The sequence below is a fragment of the Meleagris gallopavo genome, chromosome 3 (assembly GCF_905368555.1).
Source record: "Meleagris gallopavo chromosome 3, MGAL_WU_HG_1.1, whole genome shotgun sequence".
Lineage (NCBI taxonomy): Eukaryota > Metazoa > Chordata > Aves > Galliformes > Phasianidae > Meleagris > Meleagris gallopavo.
In genome coordinates, this window is record NC_139406.1 from 56,448,918 (window position 1) to 56,467,617 (window position 18,700).

The following is an 18,700-nucleotide window of genomic DNA, read 5'->3' on the forward strand; positions in this document are numbered from 1 at the left end:
CATCTAACAAAGAAAAATTATAATGTATTTCTAGCAGAATGCTCTGTAAGTGTTAAAATATTCAAATAAATATTTTAAACAATAGCACTGATTAAATGGGAATGTAAGCTATCTGTCTGATAGAGAATGGAAGTAATAGATGAATTTAAAAATGTGATTCAATTGCAAAGCAACTTTTTTAAGTTTACCATCCAAGAGCGGTCAAACTCACTTTAAATAAAATGAATAATACGCACTCAAAATAAGTATGGAAAGGTTTTTGTGAAAACAGTTTTTACTGTTTTTACATTTTCGAGTGAATGAGAATTATTTTCACAGAAATAATCTCATGAGAAATGATTTTGTATTGCACTCTTTAATGAAAAATATTTGATATGTACTTCAGAAATGCTATTATTAAGGGCTTCTACATAGGTAATTCCGTGGTATATGGGACATGTATGAGGCTCCATGAAAATGTATTCATAACTTTATCTATACTCAGAATTTTAATTCCCTAGAAAATTCCAGCATTTCTAAAATTAAACCTCTAATTGCAATAAAATGAAGTTTTGATATTTTTCAACTATTATTCTTTTAAAGTATGGTGGGATTATCAAAATGGGTGCCATTTTTTTCCCCCAGCAAGAGTAAGGCAAGAGTTAAATTTTGATAGGACAGGAGTTTAATTTCGTTCAAAAATGGGGACGTATTCTTACATTTCTATTGATTTAGTAAACTGCACGTGAGAATGTAATTTGAAAGCATTTGTAATTAGTAATTAGTTAGAAAGGCTTGTTTGCTTTATACTGAACTTTTTTAATAACTTATCAAAATCAGAAAAATCATATTCTTTAATAGAATAACCAGAGCAGATCCTGCTAAATCACAGACGGCAGAGACACGTATTACTGAATTCCTTTAAGCTGCGAAAGACTGAACTGGTTTCAAACATAAAACTGCCAAATGAGTGCCTCAGAGTGTAGTTTATTAGCCACTCTTGTTTGTGTGTATCTAACATACAGTGCGCTTGTACTGGCAGCAAAATTTCAACTATAGAGGTTGGTTTCTCCTTACTGACTGAGCTAAAGGTGAAGAAAGAGATCTTACTATCCAAATGGAGGAGTGCATTTAAAGCAGCAAGGATCTCACCGGTTTCAACGAAGCGCTGATATCCCAACTATGCCCTAACTGCATCTCCTGTTTTCTCCTAGGTCTTACTGCAGCAGCATCTCTCGTATCTCTAGCTTGGGCTCTGGCTTCCTACCAGAAGGCCCTCCGTGACTCCCGTGATGACAAGAAACCCATCAGTTATATGGCTGTTATAATCCAGTTTTGCTGGCATTTCTTCACCATTGCAGCAAGGGTCATTACTTTTGCTCTCTTTGCCTCGGTTTTCCAGCTGTACTTTGGGATCTTCATTGTGCTCCACTGGTGCATCATGACCTTCTGGATCGTCCACTGCGAGACAGAGTTTTGCATCACCAAATGGGAGGAGATAGTTTTTGACATGGTTGTTGGAATAATCTATATCTTCAGCTGGTTTAACGTCAAGGAAGGAAGGACACGCTGTAGGCTTTTCATTTACTATTTTGTGATCCTTTTGGAAAACACCGCCTTGAGTGTTCTCTGGTATCTATACAAGGCCCCACCAATCTCCGATGCATTTGCCATACCAGCACTGTGTGTGGTGTTCAGCAGCTTTCTGACAGGCATTGTTTTTATGCTGATGTACTATGCCTTCTTTCATCCCAACGGACCAAGGTTTGGGCAGTCGCCAAGCTGTGCTTGTGAGGAACCTGCAGCTGCCTTTACCCTACCCACAGAAGTGGCAACAAACACTCTCCGGTCCATCTCCAACAACCGGAGTGTGACGAGTGAGCGGGATCAAAAATTCGCAGAGCGGGATGGCTGTGTGCCTGTGTTCCAGGTGAGGCCCACTGCTCCATCCACACCTTCATCCCGCCCACCCCGGATTGAGGAGTCGGTCATTAAGATCGATCTGTTCAGGAACAGGTACCCAGCCTGGGAGAGACACGTGTTGGACAGGAGCCTGAGGAAGGCGATCCTAGCGTTTGAATGTTCCCCTGCTCCTCCACGGCTACAGTATAAAGATGATGCCCTCATCCAGGAGCGCTTGGAATACGAAACCACATTATAGACAAAGCGAAAACGCAGCTTGGAGAAGCTCTGCCATTACAGTCCAAGTTAAGGATTGATGGGAGGGCTGTAGGAATAACAAACTGTGTACTACCATTAGAGCAGCAAGCTGTAGTGTTCTTAGTCTGGCGACCATCATGATTATCATTTGATCCACTGTGTGCAGTCCATCTGCAGGACACTGATACAGCAACATCACCTGAAAGCCTCAAAAAATAAACAAAAAACCTACAACCAACTCACACATACTGATCAGTTACTGGGAAAACTCACCCATGACTCCTTGCTGCTATGAAACTCGGACTGCGCGGTACTCACAAGCAAACCAACAGGGGGGCTCTGACCAGAGCTTTCAACTTTAGCCAGTAGTGCATTTTATTTTAGAAATGAATAATTGATATTTGCATAATCAATGGCGAGAGCAAGCAAAGAAAAATCCTCTCAAAAATAATAAAACTGTAGCACACAATGTTGCCATTATTAAAACTGGTTTCTGGGGGAAAATAGGAGCATAGTAGTCTTTGACGCCCCATAAATAGATCATTCAGGTTAGACTAGGTGTTCAAAATAGTTCTTAATTAAAAAGATGCATCATCGTGTTAGCAAGATTATAAATGGAAAATAACTCTGATTATATAGCTCACAAACATTGACACCGCCAGAACTGTTTGTTTTCTGGGAATTTCAAAGTCTTTTCAATTGCAATTTAAGTCCTTTATGTTGCTTTCAACAGAAATCCTATGCAGCTCACTTCTGGTTTTCAGGAGAAATAAGGAGCTCCAGCACGTAGTGATGTAAATTAAATGATAATCATGATTCAGTGTTCAATTTGCAAAAAATATATAAATATGTATGTAAAAGAACAAGGAAGTATAGTTTTCATATTCTAAAGTTTTTTGGAGGACCCCATTCAGATGTTTCAGAAGGAACTACAAGGAGATGAACGCACTGAAACTTCTCTCTGTTTCAGAACTGGGAATGCATGATTCAGTGTGAATGTATGCAGGGGTGACAAGAGACTGTGACATGCCATACCCTTCTAGTGCCAAACATTGTGTAACTGCAAGATTGATGTTGCCCAAGGGACAGATCACGAGTGGCATGAGCCCTACGAGACCAAGAAGCAGGAAAGACCAACCCAGTTCTCAACGTGTCGAGACAGCTCTGATTTTTCCCACCCAAGGTGAAAGTGATGTCTTTTAAAGACTTTCAGCCACCTCTGAGTAAGTATATTCAGTGAAGTGTGATATAACCAAGCTGTGTGGAAGACCCTCTTCTGCCTGTTCAAGACTTCTTCCAGATATATCTAAAAATTACGCTGTAATACAGAGTGCTTTTGCTACAAGCTTTTGGGTTTGAAATACCTCCCTAAATCTAGTCAACGGTATCCTTCTTTATGTTAAAAGTATCCCCTGATGGTGCTTTCAGATGCATTAAAGGTGCAAGTCAAAATTTGATAGTATTTTTTTTAAAGCCGGTGCAGAGTGAAAAACTCATGAATTATTTCAATATTTTTGTAAAGTAAAAATATGGTATAAAAAGGTTACTTTTTATAAACCTCAAATCTTTTAATACATTTCATTCTCTTTATAGCTTAGATTTTAAGAATTGGTCCATGAATTTTATCAGCTAGATTCTGCAGGTTGATACAAACCTGGTTTTCACACATTATGGGTTTGTTTTTGCAGTGTAATGCGATATGAAAGCCTACATGGGTACTTTTAGAATACACCATAAACTGCGGATCCTGCTTCAAGTATAAGTGGTTTGTAAAGAGACCAAGCGATTCCATAAGAAACAATTTGCTAAAACTATTTCCATCCGTTCTAGGAGAGTGAAGCGGAACTGAAGAGTTACTTTTTTAAATGGCATTGTCAGGATGGAAAAGACCTGATGACTGGTATTTTAATCTTCATGTCAGGTATATTCAGTGCAGTCACTGCTGTATATGCTGCTGGGTAAATTTCAGTCTTTCCTGTTATTAATATTTGTACTACGAAATGGCAGAGGTTACACATCTTTGTTTGTTTGTATGTGTTCAATTAGCCATTTTTAAAGTTGACTTTTTTTATTAGAGAAATGTTCAGTATCTGTTGATCTTTGCTGGGGCAAGTTCCTCGAAACAAAATATCTATCTGTGGAAGTGCAGGAACCTGCAATCCAGAAGGAATTTTGCACAGATCAGAAAACACCCATGCTTGAAGGGTTTCTTAGGTATTTTCAAATTAAGCAGTGGCCAGCTGCCTCGATAATTGTTTTTAAATAAAAAAGTTCTTTGATAGTCCAAACCCAAAGCTTTGTACAGAGTGATTACCCTTCTCTCCATGCAGCCATAGATGTCTATGAAGAGATGATCTCTCATGTTATGTCAAAAATACATCACTGTAAAAACTGCTAAAAGAGATTTGGGGACAAAGCCCTTTGTCTGGATGAATTCAATAAGAGCCTTCGCTCCAGAATCCAACATTTGATATCAAAAGGAAATTTGCCTTTACAAACAAGTGTAAGCTTTGTAATCCAAGATGTGAGGGTTTCTTTCTGAAACCATTCTGTATGTTTGGTGCTTCTTCGGTAACTCAGAAACAGTGTGAGCGGGGCACAGCGGGCAGTGCTCTCCAACCGCATGGGCTCTCCTGGAGAGAAGGACAACATCCCAGGTATCAGCAGCCCTGGCCCTCTTTTGATGGCCTTCTCATGCCACATTGCTATTCCTGGGAGCTGGGAGCCCTTTGGTAAGGGCTGACAGCACTGAAGAAACAGTGCAGATTGCAAAGGGTTATGGTCTGAACCAGTGCTTGCATTGCAAGGTTTCTGGAGAAGGCGAGCAGTGGGTGTGTTTGATTTTCTCTCTGGTTTTGGAAGAAAGGATACGGAGATGTTATTTTTTCCATTGTTAGTATCTACCAGTTAATTTGCTTACCCTCTCATCATTTTTAGTATGTTTTTAGTAGAGCTTGTAAATTCATTTCAAGCAAACTATTGCAGGTTCTGAGTGCACAGTGCCATACTTGACATTACATACACACAGAGGCAGTACGCGTACTCCACTGCCTTCTGAATTCGGGCTGGGTGTTTCAGGAATAAGGAGAAGTCATTTTATTCTGAGTCAAAATTTGCTCTCCGCAACCTTGCTCTGCTATGTTTGTAACGTCAGTGATATTTGCGCTGAGAACAGAACGGCCATTGAAACCTTAACGCTCAGATGACTACATGGACTGTTTCGTTAGTCTGCTGTGCTGTGAACAGTCACCATAAAAGCTGTTAGAATTTTTTATACAACATGTCAAAATTAAATATATTCCGCATTTCAATCCCATGATGGCCTTACGGACAGTTAATAATCAATATGCACTATTCTTTTTAATGCAAACTGTTTTAAGGTCTATCAATAAAGTTCAATGAAGACAGCAATAGCAAAAAAATCTTCTGTTTTTAAAATAATGAAAAAAATCAGGTCTTTTAAATTCTATTGCAGAATAACAGGAAAATTAAAATGTTCATAATTACATTCTGGTGAAGAAAGTAATCACATCTCTGTTAGAAGGAAGTGTAATGTGAGCATTGTCCTAACAAACCAAACAAATTTGCCAGCAAATTTCAAGGTAACTTTTATCTTGGTCCTACAATTTGAGAGCTATGGATTTGTGTGCTACAGAAAAGGCAATTTAAGCAGTATTCACTGCTAAATGAAAAGAATGCATACCCATGCTCATTCAAAAAAAAAGTAAGAAAATGTAAGATAAACTGTTTGTTTTATTTGAAAAGAAGTGTTATTTATTCTATAGTAAGATAGTCTTATAATAATATTTGAAAAAACGTGCAATACTTTTTTTTAATGCAGTTTTAATAATGAAAAAAACATTTCCACTTCTCTTTGTGTCAGCTAAAATATGCTTCTTGTGTTAGAGTAGTGTTTCTGTGCTTGGGTTATTTGGGCTTGGTGGCATATAAATGCTATTTTCATTGGCAAATTAACAAATTTTGTATTAATTAATTTATGTAGCATTGAGATTAGGGAAAATAGTCCTTCCAAACATAAATGCTAGACTTTAGCGGTCTGATTTTGTAAACTTTTAAGCAGAGGAAGAAAATCTAAAAATTTTTGGAGTTGCAGTTTTTAATACATGGTGAACAACTAATCAACCCATTTTTTAAAAGATATATGGTAATCTCATCAATATACCACGATCTCCCCAAAAGAGCAATTCATGAGTGGTATTAAAAGCATGACTGGTGCTATTTTTGGAAAGGGACTCCCAGTCTACCTAAAAGCCAACATATTCATTTACTTTAGATTGGCCTGCAAGTATTCACAACTAGCCTGTTGTATAACCCTTCATCCAGTAATTAGAAATATTTCTGAATTGAACATCCGATTCCATAAAAGCCTTAAAAATGGCACTGTTCTCAGTTTTAGTTAACTCTGCCAGTGATCCAGCTCCCAAAGCCACCGTCCTTTCTCTGCTCAGCCCATAACATCACACAGCCCAGAGCAGCTGAGATGCTGTGGTTTACTCTGCACCCCTGCACTGCCTGCATAATGCCAAGGAAAAGCCCTCAGCAGAGTACTGGGGTCCTATTGCTGCCTCTCTTGCTCCTGTGCATGGTGGGAAGTGGAGTGAATCACATTTGTGCATCCAGCTATAAAGGCTTTTTTTAGGTTGAGTTCATACGAGGGTGCGTAGTGAAAATAATCACAACACATGTCCCCAAATTTACAAGCTCAACACTAATTACTAGTTCTGCAGCATAACAATGCCGAATGTGGGAAGAATTGTCTAAATAAACAATAAGCCATTTAATTTTGCTAATTGTAGCAATTAGGCTAGCTCTCCTGAAGCCCATGCTCTCAGCAGAAAGCCAAATGGAGTAGTGGCACACAGTCATTTGTATGGCAGGGATATTACGCTGTGAAGCTCTCCCTTGACTGTTTCTAGAGTTAGGTCTCTTCATTACTGCATTGAATCCATTCCTCTTCATTCTGATAAAACAGATAAAGTGCAAAATGATTACAGATTGTTTAAATCTGTGAATTAAAAAAAAATGCAGTAGATTACTGCAATTCAATGATAGTGATTTTTTGAAACACATTTATCCATCCTTTTCACTTTGCTGCAGATTACTGAGTGATCTGTATCCAAGAAGATTTCTCACATCTCATATGAGTAGATGATTTCATTACAGGAAAGATGGAGATGACCTCACAAAGCCCTGCTTGCACCAGGTTAGAGAAATGTGTCACTGGTTCACGGATCACTTTCAAAACTCTTTTAGCATGTGAGCTGTCCACTGAGGTTGTTTGTAAGGTTGCTTTACCACAGTGACCTCACTGCAGGTGTTTGGTAGGATTTCTTCACAAAACCCTTGAGTGAATAATTTCAGGTACTCTGAGCTTAGTGCTACATTGCGTGAATCAAATCATTTTTTTCTTCCTTAGTTAAAGCATTGATTAACATATCTATTTTGACTGAGCTGCTATTTTGGGATCATTTTAAGAATACTTAGAAATATGTCCATAAAACCCCACTTGTTTCCAGTGATCCCTATACAAACCAACTGCTGACCAGTACCTTCACTAAAAGGAGCCTTTCTTAAACAGCTTGGCTCCAGCACTTATATTCTGTTCTGAACACTTTGCATCTAATTCTTATGCAGAGAGTCATATATACTCATTAGTAAGCCACGTCCCTACTCTGAATCCTGGAACAGAAAGGGCCGATAAGCCAGATGCAGGGAAAAAAATCTCTTCAGCACATTTAGGGGGTTATTTGCATGAGTTAGACATGGAAGAGAGAAGCTTGCATATGATTACAGCAGAGCTATATGCTGTATGAATTGGTAGACATTTCCAATTAATTGTGAGATGTGGCCAACTAATATTAAGATCAAATCTAAAACTCTACATGCAAAGCACTGTAAAAAAAAAAAAAAAAAAGCAACAAAACACTTTAAAACCAACTCAAAACTCTCATTTCCATCCAGGAATAGCTGGGAGAAGCTTAAAAATTGAATTGGATTTTTCAATGTAACAAGATGCTACATTCATAGAAACATAGATATGACTGCTATGGATATAAACATTCTTCTATCTGTAGATTGCACTCTCATATTTCATGAATCTTTGGAAGCAGTTGCTTCTAGACCTCACTTCTGTGTATGCTGTAGTACTAGACATGCCAGCAGCTTTTCTACAAGTGGAATCAGTAGTTGTATAGGCGAGGCCACATACTGTTCACCCCTAAGCAATTTCCCAACTGTAGAGAAGCTGCTTGTTGAACGTGCAGAAGAGCTTGCAGAGGTAGTGCGGTGCCAAGGCAAGATGCAGCCGGAGTTATGTTCCACAAGCCCACTGGGGCAGGGGCTGGATGTGGTGCACCAATCCCTGCTCACCCTAGGTGCCAAAGAGCCTGCCCAGAGGAGAACCACGTGGAGTACACCGAAGGGTCAACGAGGTACACCAAGGAGCTCTGGCTAATGTTGTGATCTTCCAAGCTGTACAAACCGGGAGCTCCTGCATTTTTTATATGAAAGGTTCAGGCACCTAACACTTTGTTTCTGGCCTTGGTCAGGAGCACCTCAGTCTTCATAGCGCATAGCAGCGCAACTCCTGTCTACACTTGCCAAGATCCCCCAAGCTGGTATTCCTCTGTCAATCCTATCTGAAGGGCAGGGTCCTCTGGGTGCTATCAGACAGAGCCTTGCACAGAAATACCCATGACTGATTCTTCTGCATGAGACTTCTGGCAAGCAGAGACCGCAGGGAGAGCCTGGCTCAGTTCTCTCTTCAGCTAACAGTGATCCATATCTTTAGCTACTACCTCTCAGGGGAAGGCTATAGGGCTGCACACTACTGAGGAGGAGGACATGCTTGCTCTCTCGTTTTGAGATTTTTGTCCCTTGTTGTGAAAGACTACAAGATTATGCTGTAAAGTGTAGACATATTTTTGATGCACTGCGTCCCCTTAGTGAGGAGGACTCTAAGGTTGCCACATGTATCCAGTGCTATTGCACGTGTCCAACCAGAGTAATGTCTACTGTAAAAATCTGGGGCAGATGCAAAACCAACCAGACCAAAAGCTGTATGAACATGTTTAGCACTGTGACAAAGCCTGAATCTCTGCACGCTGCCTTCAGTTTGGTCTGTTAGTGCAGTGTGCTACGCTGGCCACGTCTGCTTGATTTGCTGTGAGAGCTCAGTCAGCGAGCTCAGGTGCACCAGAGCTGCACCACACAGCCATACCCACAGCTTTCTGAGCCCACAGTGCACTCCTTGTGTATACGCTTAGTCCTGAGATTCTATTAGGATTTAATCTTATAGTTCATTTAAATTCTGTAACTAAAGAAAAAGCATCAGGAATGTCATCATCGTTAAGGGTAATCAAGTGATAACTGCAAAAGGAAAACCACGATTGAAAAATACATTCTAGTCATTATTGGAGACAGCTTTGAGATGCATTGTGTCAGTAACTTAATGAAAAGTTGTGGAGGAAGAATGTTTAGTGCTACATTTCATTAATCATAGTTAGTTGAGGAAAAAAATCATTTAGGCAGACAGCAAAGTGATTAGTTCGCCCTTTGCCTCATTTAGTGTTGGCTATATTTGTTTCACCGAATATCAGTGTTATTAATGTCAATAGGTTATATTGGAAATAACCTCTAATACAGCAACTGGTTTACCTGACATTTGAGTGAAAAGCACAAAAGAAGTGTTTGTTGGCCAGCACGTGTGTCAGAAAAAAGGTTTTGATAATTCATGGATTATGTCCTGATGATAAATTTCAAATGCATGTATCTGTAGATGAAACTACCTCTGCCAATTTAGAAGTACCGTGAATATACAGGAGCTATTTCTGAAATTTTAATTACTATTGCTTTTCTGAGTATGCATTCTGCTTTATTATCCGTGTATCCCAGATTGTTTCTTTGCCAGCGCTTGATACGAACTAATTTTAAATTTTATAAAGCTGAGGAAAAGATTATGAGCCGGTTAACTGAAGGCTTTTGTTTTCAGTTATGTGATACACTTTTTCTTAAGCTTTAAAAAGCTGTAAAGTCCCAGTTCTGTAAACCCCTTGCTAAAAACAAGAACAGTTCAACAACCTTTATGAAAGCCTTGGCTGTGCTGATGTTCAGGTGTAAGACAGAGTTCCTGACCCAGCCATCGTACAGCATTCAGCTCTGCGTTTGGGAAATGTCATAACTTTCCCACAGGATCTGCTTTATAAGAGAGATTAAAACTAACCACCGTGGCTGGCTCAAACAAGCTCAAAAGTGGCCCCCAGCCCCTCCAAATGTCACTTCCACATCCCTGTTTTGGGACACAGGAGCCCATGCTGTGGTGTGTCCCAGTGTGAGCACTGCAGGGGAAGGAAAAGTGGGGTGCTCCATGAGACGGCATGTCAGTTCGGACAGGGTTAAGTTCTTCAGGCAGCACTGTATGGACAACAAATCTTCTGTTATCAGCAGAAAGGGAAAGCGCTGCTATATGTTGTGTGCCAGCACACTGTCGTGTTTCTGTAGCTGCTATTGATTCCTTCTTTCTTTATTCCATTGGAACAACCTGGAGCTTGTCAAGCTTTGCTCAGGTTGATTTGCAGCTAATTAATTCAATAGGCATTTTTAATCTTGCAAATTTGCGACTTGTAATACAGTAATCAGGCTCCCGCGAGCGAACATTAATCAGTGAGAGAGGGAAGAAAAGCACTGCCAGCTGCATGCAGTGTGGTGCCTGGACTGCAAAGGTACATTCACAAGGAATGCAACATTAGTAAATTCATCCCAGCTAAACCCTCATCATTCGTCTTTTGAGTCGTTCATCCACTGGATTTGTTTGGCAGAGCCAGAGGTTGTATTTGTGGGGGGGGAAAGGGAGGGAGTGCTGAGCTGAAGAAGGTTTAGGTGCTGCCAGTGGTTCCTCACCACCCACAGAGTCAACCCAGTTTCATTTCTGAGATGGCCATGCTGATGGTGGAGCATTTTCCTGGAGAACCAGCTGTGTCCCAAAACACGTAAACACATTTAGCAACACTAGAAGCCAAGTGAATGAATGGAAAAAACTATATTCCTTTATTGCTTTTAGTTTACAGGTAGATTTTAGCTTCTTTGATGTGAAACAGAAGGGAAAAAAATGGAATGTTTCCCCAGAATGTACATGTCCATGTCAACAACTGATCAGTGTGTACCTTTTATTATGGAAGTGCACCCACTGGTACGCTCAGCAGGGAGGCCAGAGATCAAAAACTCTTAAAAACTAGGAAGTAAAGGATTCCTCTGGACAGGATCAGAAGGGTTTGTGAAACACTTGGAAATCTGCCCTAGTTGTTTCAGTGAATAAGGGGAGGAGCAGTCTTATCAGAAAAGAAAAAAACACATTTGCACAACCTTAACACCAATACAGTATTGTGTTGCAGTTACTCTCTTTGCAACTAAAGATGTTAGCTGAGAACATTCCAGACCTGTTATGAGCTCACTGGAACATACAGGGAGACAGATTAATCCACTTCACAGATATACCTGCATTGCTATTGGCAATTGTTTATTAGCAATAATATACAGAGGTGTCTCAAACTAGAGCACATGAGGCAAGGATTTGGTGTGGCTGTTGTGTCAATGATTGTTAAATCTAGGAATTGTAGATCTTCGTAATAGCTTGTAGGAAAAAAATGACTTTTTAATGCATATTTTTCTTTACAGAGGATAAATGTCAGATGGCTTGTACAAAAACATATCACTTAAGTTAGACTCATAAAGTGGGCTTTTCTTTATATGGAATAGGAGAGGCTCAGTGTAGTTCAAGTGCTTTGTGCGCTTTTTCACTTGGTTTCTCATGCAGTACATGTGAGAATAAACAAGTAGTGGATTCACAAGTTCATCTTTCCTTAGTGCAGGTAGTCCTGGCATCATCTTGCTCATCTACACATCATGAGCTGAAAATAAAGATGGAGATAATAGATGATGTGGGAAAAGCCTTCTTACAACTAGAGAAAGTTGTGAATACATGGAGCAGATGAGCCCTCATGGTATTTCTTCATGCTCAGGTATTCTTCACTCAGCTTCTCGTGCACATCACCACTGAAGGACTTTTAAGCATATTATAAGTTGTCAATTTTTGCTTCTTTATAAGTGGGAACAGTAGCACCCTGGGTTGCAAAGGAAATCACTGTGCAGGTGTCCATAACCTTCATGCGTGATCTGTAAGTGTAGCACATCGTAACAGTTGTGTTTTCTTCAAACATTCACTCAAACAAGTTTGCAGGATGTATTAGACATTGTTATGATTTTTTTTCCTTGCTTCCATTTCCTTCCTATGTTGAGGAGTGACAGTGCTGAGAGAAGATGCCCATGCCCATAATAACCTGAAGTGAGTATCATAGAATCATAAAATCACAGAATGGCTTGGGTTGGAAGAGACCTTAAAGATCATCCCAACCTCCATGTATGGCATGGGCAGGGATGCCACCCAACAGCTTACGCTGCCCAGGGCTTCACGCAACCTGGCCTTGGACATCTCCAGAGATGGGGCATCCACATATATCCTTTGTTTTGGAGACGCTGGCAGAAGAGCCACTAACCTGGGACCCTCTGGATCAGCAGGCAGATCCCCTCGCAAGTTCAATTCTTCAAATGAACTGCAGTTCCTTTAAATCAGTTACCATTTATTCTCAAAGGCAGAAAATCTCTTCTGCATAATTTGTTCTATACATTGGGACAGATATTCTGCTGTCTATTCTTTGAGTTATGTGTTATTCTAGTAAGTGAGCATCACTGCATTTTCTTTCAAGTGCCCTTCCATGTATAAGGCTGTCTCACCAGTGCAAGCTGTCTCTGCTCTTGTTCCCACACTCGCTTACCTGCATCTTTACACAAATGCCAACTTAACAATCATTATTTGTCACGTTGCAGGTCCATGCCAAACCCAGTATGACTTTTGGATTTGATCCAGGGCATTAGCAAATAGGATTATCTTCTCACTGCAAGCACTGGATGCAGAACCCACTGAGATGCAATAAACACAGTTCCTTATCATGCTGATTTGACAGTAATTTTGCAGGGTACAGCTGGGCTTTAAAACTTTGTTCAGTTCTCTGCAGTCTTTACTTACTAAAAAAAAAAATTCAACAAAGCAAAAAGCCGCACACACAAATCCAAACTTTCATTGTTCTTCCTTGTTGCACACTGTTCTCATGAAATTTGCTGTCTGAGGAGCATGCCAGTTAATTCGCATTGGAACAGCCCTTCCAATGTACATTTTCCAAATGGATTCCTACAAAAACTATTAATAATAAACCCTGTAGTAATTAAAATGAACATATTCTCCGGTCATTATAGCAAAATGTACACTCAGATAAGGCTAGGTAACTTGTGCATGCTTCTGTCTTTCATCTCTTATGATGCACAGCTCAAAGTTTCTTTTTCAGGTTGACTGGTGAATTTGATTGTTTGGAGAAAATATGTGCACAAGTGTTTCTAGACATTAGTAAAACCGGTGAGCTTTCAAAGCAATTTCATGTGAGACCGATGATCCTAAAAGATTCAGACTTACTGTGCTTGCAAAACCTTCTTGCATGGTCTACAAAGAAAAAAAGACACTGTCTAAGGACTGATTGAGAAATTTTGCCCGGTGAACACAGTGATAAGTAATACTTACACCAGCACTCTGAAAAGGAGCAATTATTGTACTGGGATTTGCCTTGACTATAGGCAGCTTATAATCTTAAAGGGCTTGCCTGAAGGACCTCCATAGCAATGGATGACTTTCTTTTGACTTTACCAGAGTCCAGTAAGCTGTGAGAGTAGGCAAGTGTCATTTTGCTATTAAATTTCACAATGCCTCTCCAGATGAAATTTATTTTTATGGAATCTCTTTAGTCACTATTTTACAGCACACTTGAACTTTACTATCAGTGAACTGCCAGTCCTTGCGCATCCAATACTGATTAGGCAAAAGAAAATCTCTGGGGAAGGAACATCAGTCTTTGTATTGAAAAAATAGTCCTCTGGAAATTATATAAAGCACTTCTAGGTCTTCCATTTCTGTGAGTCACTGAATGAGTCAAAGACACCTTCCTGGGTTCCAGAATAAATTTAAATATCTGTTTAAATGTTCAGAAAACTGAGATATTAATAATATTTTAATATTTTCCATGAAAAAAAATCCTTCAAGCTACATATTTCAACTTCAAGAAGAATGCATATCTTTATATAAATTCTAAGTCATTGGGTTTTGGTGTAGCAAGGGAAAAAATGGCAATTTGAGGAGGTGAAATTTTCACTTAAGCTCAGCAAGAGTCTCCTGGTGTCCCCATCAGCCTGCTGCTCCAGCCCTTGCTTGTCACTATTTAACTGCTTAAACCCTTGAAAAAGGATCTAGGGTTTGGATCTTGACCAAGCTCATCCCAGTCTTCAGTACTAGGGCACAGATCAGGGATGCAGGAACCTCAGAGACAACAGGCTAGGGTCACAAAGAGAAAGGTAGATCCTTTTATTCCAGATTCTCTACTGGCACAGCTGAATGGGTGATGAGGACAAGGGCTGCTTCTTCATGGGGCAGATGCTGAGTGCTGGGACATGGGGCTGGTGTTTGTATCCTCTCTTTGGAAAGGAAAGGCAGCAAATAAAATTTAGGAAGCAGTGATGTTAGACACACCACAGTGCCAAAGCACTGAACCATCAAGCTGGATTCCTAGCCCTTAGAGGTTGGTGCCAGGAATGGAAACAAGTTTATTAGCTGCTGCAATGCAGTCCTAAAAGATGCCGTCTGCAGCTTTCTGTATTTTGCAAATCGGTATGCAGAGGGAAAAACAAAGGATTGCCTTTACTGCTGTTTCGCAGGAAGTAAAACATTTTCACAGCTGTTTCAGAGGTGTGCCTTTTAGCATCTTTGGGTTTTATGAAGACCTGAAATATATTTCTCTCCCTTACAAAAACTTTTTTTTTTTTTTTTTTCCATACATTACATACAAGTCATAAAGCTTTGGCTTCTTTGAGAAACTGAGATTCTCACAATTCCACTCTTTCCCATCTCCCCACCGCCTAAAAAAAAAAAAAAAAAAGAACAGAAAACTGACAAACATTTTGGGGAACACTGCAGTACCACACTGCTTCAAGAAATCCTGCACCTCAGTGTTCAAGTTTTCCACATAGTTCTGTGGTAAAAGCAGAAAAAAATTGCAGGCCTTAATGTGCAGGCTGTGCAAAGGTTACTGGCAATTAGCAGCAGCTCTGCTCTGCCACTGTAGTTTGTAGGTTCGGCATCAGCAATTCCTCGTTTTGGCCTGCTGCAACTGAAGCTGGGCAAAATGACACATCAATCTGAAAATCATAATCATAATATGGGAAGCTGAGGAATATAACATTAAGCAAAAATAAATAAGAGTTTCAGCATTTCTTTGTTTAACAGATCGCAAATATTAAAGAAGGCACTAATATATTGTCCTCTTTTACTAAGTTATGTGTAAACCACATGCACACATTTCAGAAGTACAAACTCTGTGTTTTCACTATCACAAAAAAAAAAAAAAAAAAAAAATCAATAGGTTTGCAACGGTCTCTAGTGTGACTTTTTAGAATTAGGTGCCAAGTGCAGAACTCATGACCCCAAATTGCATGTAGCAGTGATGTTGCAGGTATCAGCAGTGAGGTCTGACAGCAGGGTGCAGAACAGCCAGCACAACGCACATTCAGTAACAGGATGAATTAGGTGGTCACTGCTGAGGAGAGGAACATACATCCAACTTTGACATCTTCTAGAAGTACTTTATTCACAAAACTCCTTTCCAGACCCTGAAGTCTCCTCTTGTGCCTGCACGCACAGATTTTGCATTTAGGTAGGGATTCCAGGCAGGATTTAGAGGGAATGCCGGGCCTGCCCCTGTGCTAAGGCCAGAACTCCAGGCCCAAACCCCTCCTTATCCTGAGCAGATTGAAGCCATCGCTCCATTGGGGAGTCTCCTGTCTGTAGGCATGGGACACAGTCCCTCTCGCCAAATGAGGAAAGGCTGCCATGTCACCTGATCTGCAGCAGCGCTGGCTGAGGAAGGGGAGGTCCAGGAGATAGGGCTCTATGCTGCGAGGTCAAGAAGAAATAGGGCTCTGTGGTGCAAAGATCCAGACATGGGAACACCTCAGGCATGCCCCCAGCACATCAGGTCCCCATGAGACACAGGCATGGAACCCATGGGCCTGTGACTCTCAGGTGGCCTCAGCAGAGGACGGGTGCATAGAATTCCACTCAAGCTGAGGTGGCATGAACAGGCAGTTGTGCGTCTTCAGGCCATTGTGATGTATTTCTGCCTTTCAGGAGCTGCAGTCCCAGAGTTAGATCAGTTCTTAACACCTGATGAAAAGTAAATTACTTCCTAATGCTACAAAAAGCCTGTAAAAAAAAAAAAGTGCACATGCAGATAGATTCAAATACTTGAAATTCAAATTCCAATCGTGTATTCCGTGTTCATTCCTTTGTTATTATTACTAAAATCACTTTCTTCTTTTGTTCAGGAATCATGGAGTCTCTTGCTTAGCGTTAAGTTATTGCATGATATAGAATCAATTCCAAATGGGTGGTTTTTTACTGTGTATGTCCTGGATTTAGTTTTTCAGTTATTTTTCGTAAATACATTTTACATCTAACTACCTCAGCTGCCTTTTATTTTGTTTTGGCGCATAAAAAGTCATGCACTTTCTAAATGTGGGGATTGGGGGGAGGAGTTCTTTCCATTTTGAATAACCAGGTTTAAAGCCATGTTGATCAATTTATAAAGGAGAACAAGAAAACCTAATTATTGACAGCTGTAGAACATACATTTTATTTTTAGGTTCCGTTGGGGTATAGTTTGACAAAAGACACCATAAGCTGCTTATTAATTTGCCTTAAAAATGTGTGCTCTTTCCTATTCAAGTTGTGTTATTTAACTCTTATCTTGTACACAATTTATGTGACAACAACAAACGTAACAGTTGGCAGATAAACAGCAAATTGAACAGAATGGACCAATAGTTTCTCAGTTCTCTGTTGCAAACTGTTGCATTATACACTGATTGTGCTAAAATAATTGTTACTGTGCTTATACTCCTTTGTCACCATTGCGGAAATAAAGTTACGGAAGATCACATTTGTGTTTATGGAGCAGTGTAGATATCCCCCCAGTACAAGCACAGTGACTTGAGGTGAATGATAATCATTGCAGAACTTGTGCTTTGACTTGTAAACATTGTAAAAATGTATTTGGTATTTTATTTGAAATGAAGAATCAAAATAGTTACTAAAAAAAGAATCTTCCTGTAAATATATATATTCCGATTCCATGTATACAAACATTCCTTTAGAGTTCAGATAGTGAAGAGTGTCTTTATCGGCTAGAGACTGCTGTCTCCCTGGCAGAGGTTACATGTGCTATAGTAAAGAACACAGTGTGTGAAGTATTTGATGTACTGCAGTACCATAGTTCTTTTGGTCTGTTAAGTAAGTTGCAATTTGTGATGAAATGAAGTTGAAAGTAGTGCTTCATACTAACAAATTTCCTTGGTTACAACTTGATTTTTCTTGTAAAACTTAAAAGGAAAACTTGAAAATTTTATATATTTGGATTTTGTAGATTTTTTTTATTTTATTGCAACACAAGGTACCAAAATCATTAAATAAAGTACACTGTGGTCATTTTACCATGGCTCTAGAGTCTTCTTTAAAAACTGTCTTAAAATGGTGGATCATTCAACATTATTACTGAACAAGACTGAAGATGGCCTTGTTTTGACAAAGAATTGGCCTGATGATCTCCAAAGAGCCTTCCCACCTCTAATTATTATACAATACAGTCAATAATATCATCAAAGGAGCTCTGTGTTCGAGCACAGGAGTGGTGTGAGCAGTTCCTAAGCCACTTCTGTAGAAGATTTGATAGATCCCTATAGGATGTGAACAACTTTACCAGTGGTGTCACAGCAAGGACCCCGAGGAAGCCACCAGACAGCCCACGGGCACTTCACCCCAAGCGCAGTAGAGCAGGGTGCTCTGGGCACCCAGGTCAGAGCCCTGAGTGATGTTTGGAAGGAAGGCCTCCCAGAAAGCTGCCCATGGAGCGGGCCCATACTGCTGAGCCCTGTGGAGGGCACAGTCCGTTCTTCCAGGTAGTAAGGATGCTCCCTAGGAAAGGGGGAGATTTCTGGACTGTGGTTCTCATGGCTCTTGAAGCATTTCAGCCACAAGGAATACAGAGTGAGGAGTGCAGAAACCCAGAACTCCTCCAGCACCTGAAACAGTTCACAGGGAACAGGAGACAGTGCGCTGCTGTTTTCATCCTCTCTTCTGTCTACTGAAAGCATCACCACCTACCAAGCAGTGATCCCCATGCAATAGAGGGCAAGGGAGTGATGGGCCCCATCCAGCCTCATCCTGAACACAATAGCTAGGAGAAACTCCAGGGAAGATGAGCTTCCTTGATCTTCCTGTGTTCAAATCCCCTGGGATTGAGGAGGGCTTAGTTTCTTCTCCACCTGCCTCTTGGACAAGTGCTTTAATTATTAGGTTATTACACAAGTTATTCTGATTTTGGCAGCTCTTCCA

General features: G+C 40.2%; 2 protein-coding genes across 4 annotated transcripts in view; one reads left to right on the top strand and one right to left on the bottom strand.

The window, feature by feature from the left end:
* The window catches only part of XKR4 (XK related 4), a 231,573-nt gene extending 213,774 nt beyond the window's left edge, over positions 1–17,799 (top strand). Inside the window, exons 3-4 of one of the 2 annotated variants that reach the window (XR_014882507.1) lie at positions 1,194–3,362; positions 3,970–17,799. Coding sequence is in view for 1 of the 2 variants with exons in the window: in XM_085221118.1 (XP_085077244.1) it covers positions 1,194–2,140 (947 nt within the window). In the remaining variant the exon portion in view is untranslated. Of the gene's footprint in view, positions 1–1,193 lie in introns of both variants that reach the window. The other variant, XM_085221118.1, reaches the window with a different exon arrangement.
* The window catches only part of LOC100550231 (DGAT1/2-independent enzyme synthesizing storage lipids), a 43,027-nt gene continuing 31,428 nt past the window's right edge, over positions 7,102–18,700 (bottom strand). The window contains exon 8 of one of the 2 annotated variants that reach the window (XM_085221123.1): positions 7,102–7,120. The gene's annotated coding sequence lies outside the window, so the exon portion shown is untranslated. Of the gene's footprint in view, positions 7,121–11,182; positions 16,514–18,700 lie in introns of those variants that run through there. The other variant, XM_085221121.1, reaches the window with a different exon arrangement.